Here is an 18795-nt window from a genome sequence, read left to right as displayed (position 1 = left end):
ATATACATGCATGCCAGATGACTTCATAGAGTCACTTCGGCCTAAAGCAGGCAGGGCCTCAAAGGTCACGGTAAGATGTTACAAGCATTGGGGGGTATTGAGGGCCTTAGGAAAGGCTGCACTGTGCACTGGCACAGTGTGAAGAGTTGGATGACCCATCATCCCTCAGTGAGGCCATGGTTACCGTGGCCAAGGGAAGGAGGACAGGGATAGATCAGGGGCTTGGAGGGCACAAACTGGCTGTTACCCCAGTGGATGCCTTCTCCCCTTGACAGTGGAGAGAGGCCAGTTCTGGTTGCCAAGGATGGGCCTGTGTAGCTGGCCTTACCGTTGGCTCCTTGGCCCTCATGGGGCTGGTTCTTTGCCTCTCTAGTATGCCAAGTCATTCTCCCCGCCCCCGCCCCTACTCCATGGGGACATAGGGTTAATGAGGCTCCATGCTTTGGAGAGAGTAGGTACTGCTTTGTGCCCTGGGGCTGATACAGAGCTGGAGCATCTCCTTGGTGTGCCTGTGCCCTGACTTTTTGTCGTGGTTGTGCCACTGTGTCTGGGTCACCTCTGTCCCTTTGATACTCAGCACAGCCTGCCAGGGCTGCAGTTTCCTCCTGCTTTCAAGAACCAGGTAGTCCATGTTTTCAGCCTCTGGGGCTGTACTGTCTCTGTTTCTATTACTCAGTTTTGCCTTATGGGTGGAAGCAGCTGTACACAGTGCATATTCCGGTGGGTGTGGCTGTGTTCCAGGAATACCGTTCACCAGGACAACTTAGGGAAGTTTGCCGACCCTGGATTAAAAAATGGAATCTTCGGCCCAAGTTAATCATTCTCCAGCCAGCCAGCACATGGAACCAGCCAGCACATGGTGTGACCTCTAGGCTTCCTTGAGATGCTTTACTACTGTGCTGCCTCAGTTTCTCCCTTTCTGATAGGGCTGGCCAGGGAGTCCCCTCCTTGACAATTTGGTGGTGCAGTCACTAAGACCTTTGCCAGACAGGGTCTAGGTAATTCTTTAGGGGCACTCAGTTTTCACGGAGCTAGTAGACTTAGTGGACTTAGAGGTGGGAGAAGGTGAGGGGTATTGTTGGGTTTCTTCTTGGAGTTTTTTGGCCTTATGTCATGTTTCCAGGACTGGATTAGAGCCAGGGTGGTAAATGTTTAGTTATAGACACAGTTGAAAAATTTTTACACAGCACAGTTGTTTGGTGAGTGCAGATGGTGGTAGAAAGAGACCAGAGGTGTGCAGCTTCTATAGAGCAGGGCCTCAGAAGGGATGATGGGGCCCTCCAGGGGTGCCTTGGAGAGCTTAGTTTTCCCGGTCAGATGCCTGTGGCCCCAGAGACTCATCCCTGTGCTGACCATGGGTGCTGCAACCCGAGTGTATCCTCAGAACTGGAGTTCCCCAGATAGCAGCCAGGTTTTGCCCAGTGCTCCTCCCCTCAAGTTTAAAGGAGTCAACCTCACTTGTCTAAGCTAGAGAGGATGAAATGGCAACAAAGGACTTCTGTTGCCCAAAGTGCAGTGACTTGATTTCATGTAAATTACTATGGCTGCCTTCTTACCAAGTGTGATCTCCTTTAGACTAGGAAATCGTTGTGTTTGGGTGGGTTGCAATGTGTGTGTGTGTGTGTGTGTGTGTGTGTGTGTGTGCGCGCGCGCGCACACGCGCCACAGTACCCAGGTGTGGGGTCAAAGCCAAGCCATAATCATTTATCAAGGGAGTGGAAGAGTCTCTTATGAGTTGGTAATTGTGTACTTAAGGGTTACTTGATACTATTTTAAATGTATGGGTTGGAAATAAAAACAGTAAAAGCTCTCTAAATCCAGCCAGTGCGGGTAGATGGCAAAATAGTCCACATGATATATCAGTAAAAAGCAACTACAGTTTATTTTAGAGAAATGTCCCTAGTTCTGATGGTGCTAAGTGATCTCTGCTTGGTTTCAGCTCCTTTGTGAATTTTGCACTAATTGTATGGAGGGGCTGCTGCTGTGTGGGCTTCTCAGATAGGTTCCTTCTCCTTCAGTGTTAAATCATCCCAGCTCATTCATTCCATAAATATTTATCAAGCACTGGTGTGTGTCCAATACTGTTCTAGGTGTTTGAAATACAATCACATCAGGCAGATAAGACACCCCTTTACTTGTGGCATTTATGTTCTTATTGGGTGAGAAAGTCCATACAGTACTACATTATATGGAATATGCAGAGATCAGGCCTGTGGGAGAGAAGGAGCAGGGTGGACCTCTGCAAAGGAGACATTTTGAGCGGTAACATGGGGGAGGGCATGGAAGGGTCTGCCATCTGGGCGTGAGAGTGATTGAGGCTGAGGGAGCAGGTATAGTATTAAAAACTCGAACAGCTACTGTTATAACAGGCCGTATACAGACATTTCTGAGAAATTGTGTGAAGCTGAATATGAACTGGACTTTTGCTGACATTTAGGGATTATTATATGGTAGTTGTGTTTTCAAAGATCATTTTCAATTTGGGATGCCAGTTGGAGAAGTGATTGTTAAAATGATAACGTATCTGGAATTTTGTTTAAAACATAAAAAGGGAGGGAGAGTTCCTGGTATGTTGGAGGCGTGGCCCGGAAGCCAGCATGGCTAGGGTAGGATAGCAGGAGGCATGCCTCAGGCCAGGAGACAGTAGGGCTTCACTCTGCGCAAACGCCAAACATGGTGTCCACTGGAGGTGTGAGAAGCTGTTGGACTCCAAATGTGTTTAATGGCAGAAACAAAACGATTTCCTGATGGACTGGATGGTGGGGTAGTCTTATCAAGAGGGCAGTCCAAGGTTTTAATCTGAGCAGCCGAAAGACTCGATCTGTCATGAGCTAAGATGGGGAAAAGCCATGTTTGAGTATGAAAGTCTGAGTTTACCTTAAAATTTCTTGCACATTGCATTCCATCCATGCATTGTGTGTGTTGTGATAACATATTAAGAAGGCCTTCTTCCTTGCTGGGTTAACCCTCCAGGAAAATTTTGTCCAGTGTGTCTTGTGGTCTTGCAGTCTTGCAGAGTAGGATACTGGATCTTTGTCAAAAATCAGTTGTACACAGGTGCATGGGTGTATTCTATTCCATCTCTTGTCTGTCTTTTTTTTTTTTTTAATTTTTTTTTTCAACGTTTTTTATTTATTTTTGGGACAGAGAGAGACAGAGCATGAACGGGGGAGGGGCAGAGAGAGAGGGAGACACAGAATCGGAAACAGGCTCCAGGCTCCGAGCCATCAGCCCAGAGCCTGACGCGGGGCTCGAACTCACGGACCGCGAGATCGTGACCTGGCTGAAGTCGGACGCTTAACCGACTGCGCCACCCAGGCGCCCCTCTTGTCTGTCTTTATCACACTGTCTTGGTTATTGTAGTTTTATGATAAATCTTGAAATCAGGTAGGATAAGTCCTCCATATTTGTTTGCCTTTTTCAGTTTTCACTATTCTAGTTCCTTTGCATTTCCATATAAATTTTAGAATCAGATTGTTTTTCTACCAAAAAAAAGAAACATGTTGGGAGTTTTTGATTGGGTCTGCATTGAATCTGTGGATCAGTTTGGGAGATAATTGATATCTTCTGATCCATGGACAAGGCATATCTTCCTTTATGTTTTATTTCTCTCAGTGATGTGTTATTGTGGTTCTACTTGATACGTCTTGAACATATATATTTTTTAATGCTTATTTTGAGAGAGAGAGGGAGAGAGAGGGAGAGAGAGACAGGGCACCAGTGGGGGAGGGGCAGAGAGAGAGGGAGACACAGAATCTGAAGCAGGTTCCAGACTCTGAACTGTCAGTACAGAGCCCGACACAGGGCTTGAACTCACTAATTGTGATATCATGACCTGAGCCAAAGTCGGACACTCAACCGAGCCACCCAGGCACCCTGAACATCTTTTTAAAAATTAAATTTATCCTTAAGTATTTCATATATATGCTATTGTAAATGGATTTTTAAAAATCTGTGTGGAAATACTGCTGACTTGTGTGTATTGACTTTGTTTCTGAAGAGGGTAGGTGCTCAGAAAGCCTCTCCTTCTGGGCTTCCCCCTCCATGGCAGAGTGAGGCCATGGTTCAAGAGATATGAAAGAACTAGGATTAATGGTGTCCACTGTGTTTTTTGGCCTGAATGGGGCCAAAAAGGAGTGGCAGAAAGCGCTCCCCTCCCCAGGAACTAGCCCTGGTGGTGGCTACATCTGGCCCTGGGCCTCACTGAGGAGGATGCCATGCATGCTCCTTGGTGCCCAAAGGTCTTTGCATAGAGTTCATTGATATTTGCTTATTTTGCAAGTTCTCCCATGGGAGTGTTTCTCGCTATCCATGAACTGTGAATTGTTGTGAACCCAGTTTAAAAATAAAGGTTTCATATTAGAGCCAGGCCTCCTGGTAGTCATGTGGGCTCAAAGAATGACAACAGAGGTGATACTGACAATATTCGGCAAGCTGCAACTGATAGCACTGCCTAGGAGTCTGGGATTTGGCTGGTTCTCTAGGTTTAGCCTCTGCGCCTGGAGCCCTGCGTGTCTGATGTCATAAAGGAGGGGGAAGTCCTGGAGCCACACTGTCTCTGTGACCTTGGGGGAGTTCTGAACATTCTTGATCCTTAATTTTCCTGTCTGTAAAACAGGTACTTCCTTCCTCCCTGGGCAGTTTTGTAATTCCTGTGGAGATGATCCCTGGGGTAAAACTTCAAGTTGCCCTATGGAGGTAAAGTCTGCCTGGGCCCCAGGCACATTGCACCCTCAGCTTCTTGAGGGCAAACCCTGCACTGCCTGGAATGGTGAGTGGTTTCCCTGGTGTGTGGACCGGGCAGCAAAGAAGTCATGTCTGTAGAGGGAGACCTGGGTGACCCTGGGCAAACTCCTGAATATTAGACACATTAGATCACTTATCTGAAAATGGGGATGATCATGTAACCCCAAGGTTGTCCTGGGGATTCAAAGAGATACAGAGTTTTAGCATAGTAACTGGAATTTGCTACTAAGCACCTGTTAAATTCTAAGTATTACTGTTTCTGCTATTAATGTTATTACTGTCATAACTGAAATGTTGAGCCATTTTCTGTGTGTTCAGTATGTTGGTGTGTGGCTGCATGTTACTACCTCATATCTGTGTCCATATTGCTGAAGTCAGTGTCTGGGATGCTAGTGTTTATTGGTTAGCACTGCATCAGGTCATAGGTCAGAGAGTGATTGAAATTTATTTCCTCAGCCTGCCTCCTTGTGGAAGGTAGTAGAGGCAGAGCTCTGAAATCTAAATTTTACTTTAATCTAAATTTTTACTAATTCCAGGGGTCAGAGACATTGAAAATTGTCCATACATTCCAGAAACTTTCCTTGGAAACTCAGTATTTCTTTTTCTGTCCTTTTTTTTAGGTTGGTCAGCACGTTGACACAAGTTGCCTTTTGACGTAGCTGCCGCCATGGCCAGCTGGTAGGACCAGCATCCCATGCCCAGAAGCCAGGTGAGTGGTTGAGGTCTGGTGTCTGGAATGAAGGCTCTGACTTGTCCAGTGAACCTCATTCAGCTCCTTGGACATTTGAAACTGAGCACTGCTTCAGAAGCTTACAGCTACCTCCTAGAGGAAATAGAGAGTCAAGTTCCTCCAGAATTGTGTACTGGGCTGTTACCACAGGATCACCCAGGCCCTGCCTGTTCCTTCCAGGGAGGCTGTTTGCTCACCCCTCCTATCTCAGGGTTCACTCACTTGAAAAGCCCAGGCCTAAATGGGATAAACCTTCCTGGGAAGATCAGGAAGAGGATAATTAATCCTAGCCAGGTGGCCTTTGTCCTCTGGCCACTTTTGTGATTTCCCAACACTAACCAAAATGAGTAGAATTTTTCCCTCACCACTGTCGGTAGTGCAGGGCCCTGCACTGGTGCTTGGAACTGGTTGCCCTTACTCCAACTCACACCTGTGAGGAAACTGAGCCGGCCTCACCCCTTGCTTAGGACTCTCAAGGGCTGAAAGGACCCAGCAGGGCAGAGCCTGAGACCTGGGTGGAATTTTTATCTTGTTACCATCAGAGTCTGGCCAGCCATGTTTTGGCCCAGAACTACTTACCTAGAGAAGAAGGTAGAACTGGGAATTGTCTTAGAACTCTAAGACAGCTTGGAGGACCTCCTGAGTTGGTCAGCTGCTTTTACAGGCTAGCCAGCAGGTGACTTGCTGAGGGGTGCATGTCTCTCTAACAGCATAGCTGTATGGGGTGAGAACCGGCTGCCTGGATTTGCCTGCTTCAAGACGAGAGTTGGGGTTGGTTTTGTGAGGTTTCAGCTCTTACTTGCATATAGCAAAAAAAAAAAAAAAAAAAGTATGGTCAAGTATTCCTGTTAGCAGGAAAACATTTCCAGAATGTTCTAACAAAAGCTTTAGCAGTGCTTTAGTTTTGTTTGTTTTTTTACAATCGGGATATAATTTGCTTACCATACAGTTCACCGATTTATGATTTAAAATTCAGTGTTTGTTTATTTATTTGGTATATTCAAGAGTTGTGCAACCATCATCTCTGTCTAGTTCCAGAACACTTATCACCCCCAAAAGAAACTCCATCCTCATTAGCTGTCATTCCTTATCCTCCCTCTCCCACTAATCTATCTGCTTTCTGTTTCTATACATTTACCTGTTCTGGACATTTCATATCAACAGAGTCCTAGACTATATAACGTGTGTGTCTGGCTTTTCTCAGAGTAATGTTTTTGAGGTTCATCTACATTGTAGCATGATTCAGTGCTTCATATGCTTTTATGGCTGAGTAATTCCATCGCATGGATGGACCACTTATTTATTCATCAGGATAAATTTGGGTGGTTTCCACCTTTTGGCATTTGCAAATAGTGCTGCTATGAACATTTGTGAACACAATTTGTGTGGATATGTTTTTGGTTCCTTTGGGTATATACCTAGGAGTGGAATTGCTGGATCATATGGTAACTGGTGAACAAGTCCTTTGAGGACTTGCCAGACTGTTGTCATGGCAGCTCTACCATTTTACACGCCCCCCTGCCCTAGCTCTACCTGAGACCCTCAGAGCCCCCTGGAGACAAGAAGTGACCTAAAGTCTATGCTGGTTTCCTAGAGCTAGCTGAGGATCACCAGTGTTGATGATGCTTGATACCTGGTCCTAATGGCTTCTTACCTGGTGTTGGTGGCATAGTGGGGCATCCATAGAGGATGGGTCTGGCACTTGGCTGTCATCAGGCTATCTTTAGACATTAGCATTTAAAAATCATGGAACTTTACATCTGGAAAAGGTCTCACCTGAAGCTCAGCCCAGTGTGGTGAGTGCCTGCCCTTGTCCTGCAGTCCCGGTTGTTGTCTGAAGGCAGTAAGGCTAGCTTAGGGTTCTCTGAGGTCCTAGGCTAGGTGCTCCTGCTTCTGCCTAGTCCTTTGTTAACTCAAAAGTACATGGTCAGGGGATCCTGGGTGGCTCAGTTGGTTGAGCATCCTACTTCAGCTCAGGTTATACTCTCATGGTTCTTGAGTTCAAACCCCACATTGGGCTCACTGCTGTCAGCTTAAAGCTGGCTTCTGATCTTCTGTCTCCCTCTCTTTCTGCCTCTCCCTCACTCATATTCTCTCTCTCAAAAATAAAACAATTAAAAAATAGGGGCGCCTGGGTGGCTCAGTCGGTTAAGTGTCCGACTTCAGCTCAGGTCACGATCTCGCGGTCCGTGAGTTCGAGCCCGCGTCGGGCTCTGGGCTGATGGCTCAGAGCCTGGAGCCTGCTTCCGATTCTGTGTCTCCCTCTCTCTCTGCCCCTCCCCCGTTCATGCTCTGTCTCTCTCTGTCTCAAAAATAAATGAACCGTTAAAAAAATTAAAAAAATAAAATAAAATAAAAAAATAAAAAATAGTTTAAAAAAAAAAACCATGGTCAGAGCAGTAAGTACTTGTGGAATGAATGAATGATGAAAGAAAGAAAGAAAAGAAAGAGAGGGAAAGAAAAGAAAGAAAGAGAAAGAAAAGATGGCAGAGAGAAGGAAAGAAAAAGAAAAAAACAGACCTCCTCCTTCCATGTCCAGGAGGGAAGACAGCCATTGCATGAAGGGGTTTGATGGGAAAGGACAGTCTGTGAATAGTCATGGCATGTGATGGCTAATGTCAAACGGGCAAAAAAATACCCTTGAGTAATTATTTTTTAAGGATTTATAAATATGTCAGCTTGTGTACTCATTGTTGTGGGGTGTAAGTCATTTCAACAAATTGATTTTGTATTTTCTTTTTTAAATTTTTTAAATTGTTTTTATTATTTATTTTGAGAGAGAGATACAGAGCGTGAGCAGGCGAGGGGCAGTGAGAGAAGGAGACACAGAATCTGAAGCAGGCTCCAGGCTCTGAGCTGTCAGCACAGAGCCTGACGGGGGGCTGGAACCCATGAACCATGAGATCATGACCTAAGCCAAAGTCAGACGCTCAACTGACTGAGCCACCCAGGCACCCCTTCTGTTTTCTCTGTTTAACACCAGCCCAGCACCCTCTTTCAGTTGAACCGTGGCCTGTGGTCACCTCGGGTCTCCCCATTTCTGCCACCCAGAACTTAATAAGCATAGAAGAGGAGCGAGACAGGAGGAGGGTTGGCTCCTGGTGAGCCTGACATATGCACACAGCCCCCACACAGTGCCCCACACTGTACACAGTTGTAGGTGTGCACACCTTGGGTCAGACTGCCTGCTTGGGCTAATGGATGTGGCATCTGCCCCTCAATTTTTGCCTGTCAGGGGTCCTGTTTATTCAGCAGGTACACACTGCTCATGTGCTGAATGACTTTGCCTTATGTTGGGTGTTAAGGATTAAAAATGGGTGTGACTTAGAGGAAAACAGTTCACAGAAAAAGTGAGTGCAGATGGCTCTTACCAAAGGTATAGAAGATGCTCAAGTCTTTCTGATACTAAGAATAATGCTCATTGGAGTTTCAAGACAACATTTCTGACCTTTTGTCCCCAGAGGTGGATGCCAGTCTATTGATGGGAATCAAGCACTGCCATATATTGCTTTTGGAGGCTCACAGCTCTTCAGAGAGAGATTTGTTTACCCTTTGCTTCAGAAATTCCGCTTCTAGAAAAATGTATCACAAAGATACACTGTCAAACATAAGAATTGTGACAAGGATGTTCATTCTAACATTCTGAAGTAACAAAGCTGGAAATGACTTAGATGTTTGTCAGTTGGGGCTAGAGACTTATGGGGATGGATCTCCTGGGTGGGGATGGCATCAAGCCCCCTGAGCAAAGGAAGAAGGGACGTCCTTATGTCATGGTGATGGGATTTCTAGGGTGAAATGAGAAGTGGAAGAAGCAAGGTGGGGGATAAAGAGATACAGTATGCTTACCTCTCCAAGGAAAGGTGGAGGGACATGGATGTATGTGTATTTGCTTCTATTTTATTTTTAAATATGGAAATACAAACCATAAATGAACAATATGGTTATTTCTAGGAGGAGGGATGAGAGAGGACAGGGTTACCAGGAGATGTCTCTGGTTTTCTTTTCTGTGTAGCACCAGATGGGTGTTTTACATAATTATGAAACAAAAGTATGGCAAGTTGTGAGGCGGGGGGAGAGAAGCAAACCCTAAAAAGCAAAAGGAAATTAATATGAATCTAGGTGTATGTCAGTTGTGATTCAAGTTGTGACTTAACTAATGTTTCAGGATTTCCTTTGCTCAACTTTTAAACATAGTAGACTATAAATGTTTTAGTGAGATACGCCGTAAGGGCAAAAACTTTTTTTAAAAAATCAGTAACTATCTTTAAGAATTATTTTTGGTTTTAGGTTAATAATACCAATACTCACTACTGTTTCAGTAGTGCCCCCTTACCCACCAGAACACTTTCCAAGACCACTGTGGGATGCCTGAAACCGCAGATAGTATCAAACCCTATATATACTGTGATTTGTTCCTGTATACATGCAGACCTATGATAAAGTTTAGTTTATAAGTTAGGCACAATAAGAGATTAACAACAATAACTAATAATAGAACAATTATAGCTATGCTATAGTAAAAGTTGTGTGAATTTGGCCTCTCTCTCAAAAATCTTAGTACTGTACTCACCCTTGTAATGATGTGAGATGATAAAATGCCTGTGTTATGAGATGAAGTGAGGTGAGTGACGCAGGCATTGTGACATAGCATTAGGCTACTATTGACCTTATGATATGCCAGAGAATCATCTGCTCCTGGGCCATGATTGACCACAGGTACCTGAAACTGTGGAAAGCAAAACCGTGGGTAAGTGGGGACAACTGTATTATAGGAGATAACAAATAAGTAGTAATTAATGTCTTTAAGAACCAGAATTTTCAGCACCAAAGAAAAATGCAAGTATAAAATCAAGGCACTTAAGCTAAAATGTTTTAATTCTAAATCTGCATTGGGAACATGTGTAAGACTACTAACGGTGAGACGGGAGTATGAATAAGAACAGATTCCCAATTTGGAGTGTCAAATGTGTTAAAAATCAACAGGTTCATTTATATTGGTACTCAAAGGAAAGGAAGAATCTTGCTGGTCCTCTTTGGGGGGTGCTAGGGAACCAACTCATTTCGAAAATTGGTAAATAAAGGGAAAGAAACAAGCATTTATCCTCTTTTCTATGGACTGAACTCTCGAGGAACAAAATAGTGGGTGAGAACAAGATCAGTGCTGCCCTACAAAACTTCCTGGAACTCTCTGTACCCTCACTGTCCAATGCACCTGGAATAGTTTGAAGAAGTCAACTTTTAATTTTATTTAATTTTAGTCTATTTAAATAGCCACATGTGGCTAGTGGACAGTGCTGCTATTGACATATTCTGGCTAATTAAAATGAAATGATGGAATTAGAAGTTTATAAGTTTTCAGACACCTAATAAAATGGTGAGTCCAGACAGTGATCCTCAGTGGCCGCCTGCACCCAAGAAGGGTACCTGTGCTACTGGAAGGATGTGTGCTTGTTTTGGCCGCAGAATCTAGTTTATAGTAAATCAGGGGCATGTTGCATTATACTACGGGGATGCCACCAGCAAACCTGACTGTGGGGAAATAAGATAAATAAATGATTGAAAGGAAAGGTTTTGGGAGGACCTAAGTGTGACTCTGACAAAGACTAAGAAATGCTTGTTAAATTGTTGGAGGTCAGGTCACGGAATTATAGTGGTTTGTAGATACAAATACTGACCAGTGCATTCATAAATGAATGTTGTGTAGGAGTTGCTTCACAGGAGCTAGTGGGGTATGGGGGAAAGGAGCAGTGTATGGAAGACCTGCAGCCTGGGTGGTGCATGTGCGCTGTGAATCCTGTTGTTTGTGCTACTTCTGAGGGCATTGCTACTTTTGCCATTTTCCGTAATCAAATATTTGAAAAATGGGCTTGACCCAGGCATATATATTCCTCAGGGAGCTTTATCACGTACATCACCCAGGGCAGGGGAGTCCTCTGTTACAAAAGGGTGGCAGCCACTGTGGTTAAATTTAAGCAGAATACTTTCAGCAGAGATTCTGGAATTGCAAAGGGGCTGTGGCTGGTAGCCTGTCAGGTGGAACAACTTCCGTTTCCAGCAGTCTTATTTTCAATAATAATAATATTCACAGCTACCCTTCATGGAGCCGTCAGAGCATTTCCCATTTCACAGGTGAGGAAAACTGAGGTGAACCAGGCATTCTGGTTTCTACTTGATGTACTGCGATGCTGATGGCACCTTCCTATCTCTGAGCCCCTGGCTTCCCTGCCCAGTGCTTGGAGCTCACCTTACCCCTGCATGTGCTTCTTCACTTCAGTACTGACTCTGTGATATCCCATACTTTGTTTTCTGACATAATATAATTTTGATTAGAGACCAGTCTCACTTCCCTCTTGGTGTCATTTGTCCATAGGAGCTATAGCCAGTGGATAAAGTAGATGGTTTGATTCCATGTGTGATCTAGGGATCACTGCAACTCTCAGAGTGATAGGGACCTCACTGTGTGTCTCTCCGCCTGATGTCCACTGCCCATGCACCTGCCTTCTTGCATATCTTCCCAGGGTTTCCAGGGAGGAGGCCCCAGGGTGTCCCAGGGGCCCAGTCAGCCCCTTGTTCTTGGTAGAAACTAAGCCGGTATTTGGACAGATGAATAAAACACCTGTGAGACTTAGGTGGGTGGCACATTCCCAGTAATGTGTTAATGTAAAACCGTAGCATGTGTTGTTTTGGTTTTAGACAGTATGAAGCCTACGATGAGCCTGACTTAAATCGTATTCTGATGGTGGTGGTTTGTGTGACCCCAGTTGTCTGAGGCCTTACCCTCTTTCTGCCTTGGTTCCCCATTGCTAGATTGGTTCTTGTGTGTACCACATGGCCACACAACCAGGCATCAGCTTTCCTTTGCTTGGAGGTGGTTCTTAGTTCCCACCTGTGGGGTGGGCTTGTTGTGGCCTCAGACTCTGTGAGAACTGGATGGTTGACTCACAGAACCTAAAAAACTCCCCCAATTTAACCATTTTAAAGTGTGTAATTCATTGGCATTTAATGCATCCATGATATTGTACACTCATCATCTCTATCAAATACCAGAACGTTTTTATCCCCAAAAGAAGCCTGTACCCATTAGCAGTCACTATCCCCTCTTTCATCTCTGTGTCCTTCAGGGCCCTAGGAACCACTAGTCTACTTTCTGTTTCCGTGGATTTGCCTGTTCTAGGCATTTCATATAAATGGAATCATACACTATGTGGCCTTTTTTTTTTACCTGGCTTCTGTTGCTCAACGTAGTATTTTCACTGTTCATCCACATTGTGACATGAATCAACTTCATTCCTTTTTATGAATGAATAATACTTCATTGTATGGATATATCACATTTTGTTCATTTGTTCATCTGTTGATGGACATTTGGGTTGTTTCTACTTGTTGGCTATTGTAAATAGTGCTGCTTTTAACATTTGTGTATAGATTTTTGTGTGAATATGTTTTCACATCTCTTAGCTTGTGTACCTAGCAGAATTGCTGGGTCATATGTAATGCTGTATTTAACTTTTTGAGAGACTGGCAGACTGTTAACCATGTCACCACGCCATTTTATAGTCCTGTCAGCAGTGTATGAGGGTTCCAGTTTCTCCACATCATTGACAACGCTTGTTTTTTCTTTTTTCTTTTTTTTTTTTTTTCTTTTTTTGTTAACAACCATCCTAGTGGGTTTGAGGTAGTATCTCATTGTGATTTTGATTTGCATTTATCTGATGATAAATGATGTTGAACATCTTTTCATGTGTTTATTGGCCACTTGAATATCTTCTTTGGAGAAATGTCTATTTAAGTCCTTTGCCTATTTTTTAATTGGATTTGTTGTTTAATTATAAGAGTTCTTCGTATATTTTGGCCACTACACCCTTATCAGATAAATAATTTGCACATATTTTCTCCTATTTCATGGGTTGTTTTTTCACTTTTTTAAAGATTTTATTTTTTTTATTTAATTTTTTAAATGTTTATTTATTTTTAAGAGAGAGAGAGAGAGAGACACAGAATCTGAAGCAGGATTCAGGCTCCGAGCTCTTAGCACACAGCACGATCTGGGGCTCGAACTTGTGTACTGTGAGATCATGACCTAAGCCAAAGTCAGACCCTTAAGTGACTGAGCCACCCAGGGGTCCCTTTAAGATTTTATTTTAAGTAATTTCTACACCAAATGTGGGGCTTGAACTTACAGCCCTAAGATCGAGAGTCGCCTGCTGTATTGACTGAGCCAGCCAGGCACCCCTCATTCTCTTATTAGTGTCCTTTGCACATTAGATTTTAATTTTGTTGAAGTCCCAATTTCTTTTTTTTTTTTCTTTCATTGTGCTTTTGGTGTCACATTTAATAATCTGTTGCTGAATCCAAGGTCATAATTTACCCTTCAGCTTTTTTCTAAGAGTTTTTATAAGTTTAGTTTTTAATAGGTCTCTGACCTATTTTGAGTTAATTTTGTTATGAGGTAAGGGTTTTGTTTTTGATCCTTATTTTTTTAATTGGCCTGAAGACATTTTGGTTTTTTTTAGGAAGGGAGAATGATACCTGGGAATTATGAAAATGCTTTTTCTTGTGTGTTAAACACCTATGTATTGAGCCCTTATTCTTCCTGGGCCCTAGGATGGTAGCAGTGAACAAAGAGGTGTTCCATGTTCTTATGGGAGATGGGGTTAGGAGGGCACATAGACAAATAAATAGAATGTTAAGTGGTGATGAAGTGAAAAAGAGGTTAGAGGTCCACCAAGGATGTGTGAAAGGGAGCTACGTGCCATTTTGGTTTCTCAGGTGAGACCTATAAAAGAGGGTAGTTCAGAGACCTGGAGGAAGGAGACTTCTAGGCAGAGAAAGCAGGATGTGCAAAGGCCCTGGGGTGGGAGTGAGCTAACCGTCAGAGGAGCAGCCAGACTGTCAGTGTGACGTAAGAGAATGGGGTCCAGGGTTGGTGGGGCACAGATGGCAGATGAGGTCAGAGAGGCTGACCAGACCTCAAGGATGTGGTGAGGGCCTTGTTTTTATCTTGAACAGTATCTTTTACAAAAGGGCCACTAATATGATATGTTCAAGTCCAGTTCTGCTGTTTCCCAGAGCTTATTGTAGGTATCTGAACAGCTCCCTGCCCAAGAGGAAGATTTCCATTTACAGGGTAGAAGCTAAATGTGGGATTTCTGGTTCAGCTCTTACAGCTGTACAGAAAGTGCTAAGAGAACTTTTCGCTGGTAGGAACTGTTTCTTAGGCCCATGGGCTTTATTGAGACCAGAAACTTACATTAGTCTTAGAAGTAAGTTTCCCTGCTGGCTCTGATCCTCCTGGGGCAGCTGCCAGTGTGCTCTGACACCACAGAATATGTGCAGGGAGGAGCTTGACAAAGGAAGCCCAGGAAGAGCCTCCAGGCTTTCCCACATTGCTGGGCCCCCTGATGAAAATGACAAAAGAAGCACCCTTGGTTCCCCTACTTTCTACTCCTGTCTCCTCCTAGGAATGGAGGTAGCTTTTCTGGCCCTTCCTGCAATTGTCTGTGCAAAACCTCCCTGCCATTTCCAGCCATGGGCCTCAATGGAGCTGGTGGTTAGAGCTGTGTCTTGGCCAGGCCCTGAGGGAGTTGGCACTGGAAGGGTTAAGACTTCCCATTTTGTGATGTGACACCCGATGGGCACATTGCAGATGGCATGGAAATGGCAGGTGTAACCCTTTGTAGGCCATGGAAGCACATGGCCGAGGAGGCAGCTGGGAAGGAACAGAGGCTGTTCCTTTCCCGTGGGAGGCAAATGTAGCCAGCTCGCCCTCACAGTGACATCCCACACCAGGGGGACTCCTGGTTGCTATTTCCCTGTGGACATTTAATATTGCTCAGATTCCCCTTCACAGGCAGTACCTTTGTTTCTGTGTTACGTGCTTCCCCAACAGCATCTGTTCCTCTCTGGCTGCAGGGTTGGGCTTTGGCCTAATGGCCCTGGCTGCTGGCAGTTCAGATGCTCGTGTCGGTCCACTTCCAGGTGGTTGGTGTTGGGTGCTCACTGGGCACTTTTGAGAGAGCAAACACAAAAGCCAAGTCCTTATCTCCAGTATGAGCCTAGGGGAGCTACTGATAGTTTTAAAGACACTTGTTAACAGTCTTTCCCCACTCTTAACTTGTGATCAGTATAAGTGCACCTTCTCCTACTGTGTGCTATGACTTGGAGATGAAGATGGGCTTTCGATCTCATGTCTTTGGGAAAAGGTGCTTAGAAGCCAAGGCATGGGGCCGGAGTACAGACGGAGTTGAGTGGGATCTGTGTGGTCCACATTGTTCCCTATTTTCAGAAGTTTGCAGGAGATCAACTGTGTCTGAGAGAAGATAAAAATATATTCCCTACGTTATCTTCCCAGGATAGGATCTGTGCTTTCTCTAGTACCCATTCCCTGTGCCCCCCCATTCTCCCATGACTCTAGGGATGGAGGTTGAGGCCTGGGAACCTAATGTCCCAGGCCTGGCCCTGTACATCCCTGGGGTGAGTTTGAACAGCCCAGAGAACTGTCAGCAGGCCGGCCTCGTGACTGTCTATTTTCTGGAGACGACTTGTCCCAAAACCTGCTTTGTTCCCACACACAATGCTGGAGTGAGATACTACCGGTGCTGTGTTCTTTACTGGGCAGTCTGTGATTTGTGTTTAGGAATCTGAAGACCATTAAGGTTTTGTCTTTAATGTTGATGGCCACTACTTAAGTATGTTGGTTTCTGCTCTCCAGGTTAACTTTGTTAAATATATCCCAAAACATTAATTCAGAGACCTCAATTACAAGTCCTCCACTTTAAAAAAACAACAATATTGTAGGGGCTCCTGGCTGGCTCAGTCAGTGAGCATGCCACTCTTGATCTCAGGGTTGTGACTTCGAGCTCCATGTTGGGTGTAGAGATTACTTAAAGATAAAATCTTGGGGTGCCTGGGTGGCTCAGTTGGTTAAGCATCCAACTTCTTTCTGCTCAGGTCATGATCTCACAGTTTGGGAGTTCAAGCCCCCGTGTCAGGCTCTGTGCTGACAGCTAGCTCAGAGCCTGGAGCCTGTCTTCAGATTCTGTCTCTGTCTCTCTCCTTCCCCTGCTTGCTCGTGTGCATTCTCTCTCTCTCTCTCTCTCTCTCTCAAAAAACAAAACAAAAAAGAAAGATAAAATCTTTAAAAACAAACAATCAAGATTGTAAATGTGTGCTTATTTGTAAATGTGGTGCTGATTCTTGTTATTCTTTTTCACTTAACAACCTGTTTCTCTTTTTGGTTCTTGAACCAAGGACTGAAGGTGACCAGATAGGATGGACTTCTTGGTCTTGGTCTGACTTTACCTTGCATGACTCCTCCACCCTGTTGGTGGTAACAGGCTTATATTTGAATGGGTCATTAGCATTCAGATGGAGTGTGGTGTGTGGGCATGCCTGAGATGTTTAAAGTTCCCTGTTAGGAGGCTGAGATGCTCCTGAACTTAACCTTCCCTTTTGGCTCCTGGTCCATGCTGAGCGCTACATTTACAAATGGTGTCTTTTCCTGGAAGGGTTAAGTGGAGAGCACTTATAGGGACTGGGAACAGGGAGGTCCTCTGAAGGTAGTGCTGGTGCTCAGATTGATTTGTTTGATGGAGTGACTGGAGGCATTCATTTAAGTTGTGTGTATGTGTCTGGAGTGTACTCTGTGCTATTTCACAGCTCTCAGTGCTTCCCTCCACACCCATCCTTTAGGACTCAATTGCTGGTTCCAGCCCTTCTCACTCTCACAGGCTGATGGCTGGTCCTGATCTCCACCCTACCCCCAGTCCCTGGAGTCCTGGAGGGCATCTGGTGCCCAAGGAAGTCCATGGGAGGCCCTGTCATCACTGTGAGCCTTTTCACACTGAATATAAGTGGTCTTTCCAACAGGGATGCTTTTTCCTTGTACATGATCTCCTCTCATGTAAAAAATCCTTGTTTAAAGTTTGGATCTCCTTTTATTTGGTTTCATTTACTTTTCTTGGAAATGGATTTTCACGTGTTTATGTATTTCTGTCACTTCATCTTTTCTAGCATTTTTTCCTCCCTCCTCAATCTCTGTAAGTCCAGATTCTGCCCTTGGGGCCCAGCTCAAATGAAGCATTTCTATATTCTTCCCCCTCCTCTTTTGGACCAGCAGGGTGAACTACTTTTCTGGTGTAGACTTGTAATAACATGGTGATGAGCACATGCATCTCACAGCCCTTACTGGGTTTATGCTCCCATGAAGGTGGGGACCCTGAGCTACTCTTCTGCTCTCTACATATGAAGCACCCCCTGGGTCACTGGTCCCTTGGAGAGGTCACTGTCTGCTGCATTAGCAGTATTTGTTAGGAGTCTGACAGCATCCACATCCTGCTGGGCCACACAGGCCTGTGAACTAGAAGATGGGGTGTCCTAGGTGGTTAGTAACTGACCAGCCTCCTGTGCTGCAGAAATTCCCTTCTGGGTTAAGGCATTACTCAGATAAACAACCATAAGCAGCAGTTGGTTCTTTGCCTTCTCTGGAAGCTTAAATTACTGTGTGCACAAAGTAGTAGCAATGAGCATGGTTTCAGTGCTAGTGATTTCAAAACTCTGCTGCTCCAGCCAGGTGTGAAATTGTTTGTCTTGGATAGGGCTTGGGAAGGTGTGGGCTGAAGTGGCTGAGGTGCATGGGGATCCACCTGAGGTCCCTCAGGGCTCTGGGTTTTTTCATGGGTTTTAGAAGTTGATGATTCTAATCTAATTTTTGTACTTTAGGGTTTTCCTTTTCGGGACAGGTGGATCAGGAGTGGAATGAATACTGATCACACATAAGAACTGCTGATCTTTTGCTCAGAATTGAACAGAGAAAGACCTTTTCTGACACAATTGGGCAAGATTTGGAAGTGGGAAGAGGAGAGGAAAACTGTGCACGTGTGTGAGTGCATGTGGTGTGCATGTGTGTGTGGGCACTTGTGTCTGAGTATGCATGAATGTGGGTGTACATATATGTATATTTGTGGTGCAAGGTTGTGTGGTGTGCAACTAGCCTGGGGCACTGCAGCCTTGGGATATGGGGAGCTGTCTTGTCAATGCCCCAGTTTCCCATGTGCTTCTTCTACCAATAGGGTGTGCATTGAGTGGGGTCAAATGATCCCAAGTCTGGGGTGCTGTGTGTTCCTTGTCCCTTTCCCTCTCTTCTCAGTGCCTCACCTTCCCCAGAAACTGGAGCCCAGGCGCCATGGCCATTGGAGGCTGACAGTAAGATTGTCTACCTTGTGAGAAGCCTTTGAAAGAGTGAGTGAGTCCTTTCAGTAGGATAGAAGAATTTGTTGGTCACGTGTCTCATTTTAATAAAGTGATTGTCCACCTGATGA

The 18795-nt window shown here is 44.7% G+C and overlaps 1 protein-coding gene and 1 long non-coding RNA gene across 7 annotated transcripts in view; one reads left to right on the top strand and one right to left on the bottom strand.

Moving 5' to 3' along the window:
• GATAD2A (GATA zinc finger domain containing 2A) overlaps nucleotides 1-18795 on the top strand; it is a 105563-nt gene that overhangs the window by 37794 nt on the left and 48974 nt on the right. For 4 of the 5 annotated variants that reach the window (XM_058727311.1, XM_058727315.1, XM_058727310.1 and 1 more), the window contains exon 2: nucleotides 5367-5455. In XM_058727311.1, the coding sequence (XP_058583294.1) occupies nucleotides 5441-5455 (15 nt within the window). In that variant the 5' untranslated portion in view covers nucleotides 5367-5440. Of the gene's footprint in view, nucleotides 1-4748; nucleotides 4772-5366; nucleotides 5456-18795 lie in introns of those variants that run through there. The other variant, XM_058727314.1, reaches the window with a different exon arrangement.
• Nucleotides 5454-9701, bottom strand: LOC131510320 (uncharacterized). Of its 2 annotated transcripts, none has more exons than XR_009260998.1 (3): nucleotides 8925-9701; nucleotides 6056-6228; nucleotides 5454-5569 (listed from the first exon to the last, which is right to left on the bottom strand). It is a non-coding gene; the product is annotated as an uncharacterized LOC131510320 (long non-coding RNA). The 2 variants fall into 2 exon arrangements; XR_009260997.1 differs by having other exon boundaries at nucleotides 6056-6225.

This window comes from Neofelis nebulosa, chromosome 4, assembly GCF_028018385.1.
Source record: "Neofelis nebulosa isolate mNeoNeb1 chromosome 4, mNeoNeb1.pri, whole genome shotgun sequence".
Classification (NCBI taxonomy): Eukaryota; Metazoa; Chordata; class Mammalia; order Carnivora; family Felidae; genus Neofelis; species Neofelis nebulosa.
Note: the sequence above shows the minus strand (reverse complement) of the source record. Positions and strands in the feature narration are given on the sequence as shown.